The sequence below is a fragment of the Austrofundulus limnaeus genome, unplaced genomic scaffold (genome assembly GCF_001266775.1).
Source record: "Austrofundulus limnaeus strain Quisiro unplaced genomic scaffold, Austrofundulus_limnaeus-1.0 Scaffold901, whole genome shotgun sequence".
In the NCBI taxonomy this organism is placed as follows: domain Eukaryota; kingdom Metazoa; phylum Chordata; class Actinopteri; order Cyprinodontiformes; family Rivulidae; genus Austrofundulus; species Austrofundulus limnaeus.
In genome coordinates, this window is record NW_013953303.1 from 138,435 (window position 1) to 145,147 (window position 6,713).

At 40.9% G+C, this 6,713-nt stretch overlaps 1 protein-coding gene across 1 annotated transcript in view; it reads right to left on the bottom strand.

The window, feature by feature from the left end:
- ids (iduronate 2-sulfatase) overlaps positions 1-6,713 on the bottom strand; it is a gene marked incomplete in the record, with an annotated part of 34,630 nt that overhangs the window by 15,214 nt on the left and 12,703 nt on the right. Inside the window, 2 exon segments of the mRNA XM_014029436.1 lie at positions 6,025-6,151; positions 6,229-6,399. Of these exon segments, the coding sequence (XP_013884890.1) occupies positions 6,025-6,151; positions 6,229-6,399 (298 nt within the window).

Sequence of the window (6,713 nt, forward strand, 5' to 3'; positions counted from 1 at the left end):
GGCCCTCACTGGTCCAGACTGCTGGCTCCAAAGGGCCATTCAAAGAGTTTCACCACCTATAATACACACACACACACACACGCACGCACGCACACACACACACGTTAGGTACAGAAAACAAAGAATAAACACAAAGGTGCCAGTCAGTCTGGTCTAAAATGTAATTAAACCAATAACATAAAACATATAATAAAAAAAAACAACATTCAGACACATTGTGACAAGTCTAGAGGAGAAAACCTTTTATGCAGTCTATATAAAAATAAATGTCTCTACCTTATTGGGACTTCTGATACTGAGAGGAGGAACCAGAGTGGGCAGTATGAGGTGGTTCAGGTGTAAGCAGGTCTCCAGATGATCATCAGTTATTGTGGATCTGTTCTTGGATTTGATGATTTTCATGTGTGAGAAAGCAGACTCACACAGGTAGATCCAAAAAGTTCTGTCAAGTTCAAAGCACCTCTTCTGATGTTAGGATACGTTTCCTCTGACAGCAGACTGCAGAACTCTCCATCCATGTGACTTGTTGCTCAGGATTTGATCCCAATGTCATTTTGCAGTCAAAACCTCATTTTCAACACCAGAGCAGTCCAGCAGAAACATGGACACGAATTTGGACACAATGTCAACCATCCTGGACAACTGCACGTCTTTATAGCAGCCACAATCTCACTTTTATTTTTAAAATCACAGAAAAGCATGTCTGCAGCATCAAACGCTTCTTTCACAACTTTGTCATCACTGAAAGACCTTTTTTGTGTTGAGGCAGGATGGGCTACATTAGCCTTACCTCTGGTGTGAAAATCGATGCAGTGTGGTTTTAGGAGGAAATCCGTGTTTGTGCATTGTTTTGAAATGCAGTTCCACGTTATCCTTTTTGGACAAGACAACGCTCGCGTTACATATGAGTCCTCTTACCAGTCCAGGTGAAAATAATAAGTTTTTGTTTGCTTTTTATCTCGATTGTCGTTCATTATTTTCCGCAACAAGATCATGTTTTAAAAACGTGACCCTAAAGTCTCGCAGGATCATGTTCGGTGCGCTGTCTCACAGCACTCAAAACTCGCGAGACTACCCTCCTATGAGCTTCATTCTAACTCCGGCAGAAGCGGTGGAGGTGGGAGGCGAGAGGAGTTTACATTCCTGAACGCGCTCCGTCCGCTCTCCTCCTCCCACCTCCACCGCTTCTGCCGGAGTTAGAATGAAGCTCAGCGAGCTCCTGACCGGAGCGCAACCTTGTTCTAACAGCTGACAGCAGCTGTTAGAGCAAGTTGCATTTCGCAGGCACCTGGGAACGAGATGGCGGGCGACCAGTCGTCCGCGAGTAACTGGTTGGGCACCCCTGCTCTATGGGGTTCAGGTCAGGAGAGTTGGCAGGCCAGTTGAGCACAGTAACACCATGGTCAGTAAACCATTTACCAGTGGTTTTGGCACTGTGAGCAGGTGCTAGGTCATGCTGAAAAATGAAATCTTCATCTTCATAAAGCTTTTCAGCAGATGGAAGCATGAAGTGCTCCAACATCTCCTGATAGCTGCATTGACCCTGGCCTTGATAAAACACAGTGGACCAACACCAGCAGCTGACATGGCACCAGACCATCACTGACTGTGGGTACTKGACACTGGACTTCAGGCATTTTATCATTTCCTTCTCTCCAGTCTTCCTCCAGACTCTGGATCATTGATTTCTGAATGATGCAAAATTTGCTTTCATCTGAAAAAAGTACTTTGGACCACTGAGCAACAGTCCAGTGCTGCTTCTCTGTAGCCCAGGTCAGGCGCTTCTGTTGCTGTTTCTGGTTCAAAAGTGTCTTGACCTGGGGAATGAGGCACCTGTAGCCCATTTCCTGCACACACCTGTGCACGGTGGCTCTGGAAGTTTGTACTCCAGACTCAGTCCACTGCTTCTGCAGGTCCCCCAACGTCTGGAATCGGTCCTTCTCCACAATCTTCCTCAGGGCCTGGTCACCTCTTCTCATTGTGCAGAGTTTTCTGCCACACTTTTTCCTCCCCACAGACTTCCCACTGAGGTGTCTTGATACAGCACTCTGGGAACAGCCTATTGGTTCAGAAATGTCTTTCTGTGTCTTACCCTCTTGCTTGAGGGTGTCAGTGATGGCCTTCTGGACAGCAGTCAGGTCAGCAGTCTGACCCATGATTGTGATTTTGAGTAATGAACCAGGCTGGGAGTTTTTAATAGCCTCAGGAATCTTTTGCAGGTGTTTAGAGTTAATTTGTTGATTCAGATGATTAATAAGGTTAATAAGTCGTTTAGAGAAACTTTTCATGATGTGCAATTTTTTTGAGATAGGGATTTTTGGTTTTTCTTTACTTTTTTGCCAAAAACATTAAAACAATAAAAGGCTTAAACTACTTCAGTTGGTGTGCAATGAATCTAAAATATATGAAAGTTTAATGTTTATCAGTACATTACAGAAAATAATGAACTTTATCACAATATGAAAATTTTTTGAGAAGGACCAGTGTATAAAGGCATAGAATGGCCCCCCCTCTCTGCCTCAGTGGTGGTCCTAAAGTCACACCCTTGCTCAGACCTGCAGACCTGAGGGCCAAAGTCTGTTAAAGGGGTAATATCATGTAAAATCAACTTTTTTGAGTTTTATATCATGTTATAATGTTATACTCATAAAAAACATGCCCAAAGCCTTGCTCTGACTCATTCATGCATGTTTGAGAAATCCTGCAGTGTTTTTATGAAGCCATGCTGAGGAGCAAAACGACAGGTGGGGACCAGAAACACCTTTTGGTACCAGAAACGCCTCTGGGACGTGTCTTTAAGCCGAACTTCCTCATCATGGAGCACACCCCGCCCATGACTCCTGCAGGCTCTCGGCAGTAGAGATGTGACGTTTGCGAACGATCCAAATCTTTTGAACGGCTCTTTACAACGAATGATAGGAGTCGAATCGCGGGCAGGAACGAGCCATTTGTAGTTTTATCTCTTTTATTCCTCATATAATCTTTAGTTTTTAATACTTAAATTGCTCCCGCTTTGCTTTTTCATGGAAAACAGGTGGCGTTGTGGAGTACAGAAGATCACGGTGAAAGGGGGAGGGGGGTTTCCACTTGACAAACACATGGTTCCACCCACGTGACGGGATGACGTCATTACGTACGGCTACATGATGACGTATTTCCCTACGTGATGATGTAATACGTTCAAAATCGAACGGCTCTTTTGAACGGCTCTATGAAACAATCCCCAAGAGCCGGATCCCTTCAAAGAGCCATTTGTCCCATCTCTACTCGGCAGTAACAGAGCAAAGTGAAAGTGAAACTTAAACTGTCTGCTGCTCTTAACACTACTTCTCACTCAGTGAAACTCTTTTCAGATTAAAAATACCTTTGAGGAAATGTATTTTCAGATGCCAAGTGAACTGCATCATAGCGCACGTGCGAACCCCTCCCCCGCGTGCTGAAATGGGCGAGACAGAAGCAGAAGGTGGTTCTTAAAGAGACAGAGGCCAATTTCAAGGTGTTTAGAAATGGAAGTGATGAGAAGATAAGTTTATTTTCAATTTAAACATAAAAACAGCATTTTAATAACAGCTAAAGGTGACATAGATACTTTATTATGGTATAGTATTTAAATATATGACTGAGAAACACATAATACTGACCCCTTAAAGAAAACCATTTTAATGTGACCTCAGACTACTGTCACATGTTAACATGTTGACATTTTGCTATCTCTCTTCTACTAAAAGTTGAATTACTTTAAGACATATATGTTTTTCTACATTTTTCATTTAGGTACATCACCATTGTGTTATTAGCTGTGTTTACATGCACAAAAATCTTTGATCAGATTGAAACTATTCCGAGTAAATAATCCATATACATCGTTTATATAGGCACAATTTGATCAAGATGAGTGTTTACATGCACCAGGCTTTTATTCAGAACAGAAGCACTGACATGCGCAGTCAGGTCAGTTTTCCACAATCAGAATAAGATGATCAGATGTTTACATGCACGCTGTTTGGATTATCAATCGGCATAAACCACCTCTCTCATTCAGATTACAAATTCATTTGGATCGAGCTGAGTCGGGTCAGAATAAAATGAATGGGGTGTTTACATGATGCATTTTTATTCTGTTCACTACAAAAATTTATGTCCATGTAAACATAGCTACTGATGATGATGATGATGGGTTCCAGTTGAGACTAAAACACAAACAGTCAGGGCTAAAAAAAACTATAGTGTGTTACAATAAAGTCACATTTTATATTAGTCTCTCTGTAAATATGCATGTATCAGGAGAGTTTACTGTGCATCTTTGTGTTTCAACGTATGATTAGTTGAATCAGTTGTGTCCAAAGTCGGTCCTCAAGGGCCGGAGTCCTGCAGATTTTAGGAGCTGTCCTGGTTCAACACAGCTGAACCTAAGGAGTGCTTAATTACTAGGCCTCCTCAGTGTGCCATCAAGGTCTGCAGAGGCCTACTAATTAGGCACTCCTTAGGTTCAGCTGTGTTGAACCAGGACAGCTCCTAAAACCTGCAGGACTCCGGCCCTTGAGGACTGACTTTGGACACCACTGCATTAAACGGTGTTGTATAAAGTACCTCAAAGTGATACTTGAGTAAAAGTACAAGTATCTTATCATAAAAATACTTTGGTAAAAGTTAAAATCTTCTCTAAAAATTCAAACTTTATTAGCAGACTTCGCGTCCATATGTACATTTAAAACAATAAAGACAATAAAAAATATAAAAAAGGATAAAAAATAAATATATCCATAAAATCTATAAAATAAAAAAAATAACAAAATTTTTTTCAACTACTTAAAGATCAGTTCATACACAAACATTTCAACCAGTGTGTTCTCAGGCTGGATAGATATCGATAACTACTCATTGCTGGGTCTGTGAGTACTGAAATTATACTGTTCCCAGATCCATCCAGTCACTCTTTAAAGCTGAACATCAACTGTCTTAAAAGTGCTTTGAATGTGGAAACACCCACAGCTATATGACTTGAGTAAAAGTCTTAAAGTAAATTATATTTTTTTGTATTTAAGCATCAAAAGTAAATTTCTGACATAAAATCTACTTAAGTATTAAAAGTAAAAGTACTGAGTAAAAGTGAGCAGTTAGATTTTCCTAAATGACATTTATTGGGAGGTGACTTCTCCAAAAAATATATTTTTCTAACGGCGTGCAGCTGTGATGGGTTGTGTACAAGCTAATAGTGTGTCAGAATGGTATATATTTATACTTCTCATCCAACCACAATTAAATTCACTCTATCCAGGAGACACAATTTATTTTTTAAAGTAATAACAACTCTGAACAAAATAGGAGTAACAGCTTTCTACTTTTTACCTTTTTAAAAAATGTAATGAGTAGAAAGTACAGATGACTGTGTAAAAATGTAATGAGTAGAAAGTACAGATGACTGTGTAAAAATGTACTGAGTAAAAGTGAGCAGTTAGATTTTACAAAATGACATTTATTGGGAGGTGACTTCTCCAAAAAACATATTTTATAACAGCGTGCAGCTGTGATGGGTTGTGTACAAGCTAATAGTGTGTCAGAATGGTATATATTTATACTTCTCATCCAACCACAATTAAATTCACTCTATCCAGGAGACACTATTTATCAGGATAGGATTTTAAGTAATAACTAAGAATAAAACAGGAGTAACAACTTTCTACTTCTTACCTTTTTAAAAAATGTAGTGAGTAGAAAGTACAGATAACTGTTTAAAAATGTAATGAGTAAAAGTAAAACGTACGCTGAAAAATAATTACTCAAGTAAAGTACAGATAACCAAAATTTCTACTTAAGTACATTAACAAAGTATTTGTACTTAGTTACTTTACAACTCTGGCACTAAATGTTTACAGCTTATCAAAACCAGGGATTTGTAAGGATGTTGAACAAATACTTGGCCCCTCTATGAACATTGTGGCTCCTTGATGACCCTCTTCCTCAGAAATCTAGATCTGCCTGTCAGGTCCTAGTTACCATCAGCCCTGGCAGATGTTTACTAACCGTGATCAGAGGTGAAGACCACCATGGTGCTGTTGGTCAGCCTGAGCTCATCCAGAGCACTGAGGAGCCTCCCGACCTGAGCGTCCATGTAGGACACTGCAGCGTAGTAGTGCTGACGGACCCTCAGCTGGGACACAAACACCACAGAGGGTCTGTTCAGACGTTTGGTGTAAAAACAGCAGTTACCTGAGCAGCAGGACACACCTGGAAGGCTTCAGGAATCGGTCCGTAGGGAAAGCTAACGTTGAGCTTCTGGACATCGTCTCTTCTCCTCACATCTGTCCAGGGGTTGTAGGCCACAGGTGGAAGGAGCTTGGGGACATCTGGGTCAGGGGCCAGAGACATGTCCTCCAGAGGATACAAGCTCAGGTACTCCTGTAAGACAACACTTCACAGCCTCACTACAGCTTCTTTTTTCAGATGTCCTTCCACCTGTCTCTGGTCACCGGTCCAGGGCAGACCTGCCTTTAAACAGTGACATATTTTGTCTAAAAACGATGCAGAAAAACTGATTCATGCATTTATCACGTCTAGACTGGATTACTGTAATTCTTTATAATCTGGACATCCAAAAAACCTCTTTAAGAAGACTTCAGTTAATCCAAAATGCTGCTGCTAGAGTTTTAATGAGAGTTGGAAGGAGAGATCATATTTCTCCAGTTTTAGCTTCTCTCCACTGGCTCCCTGTC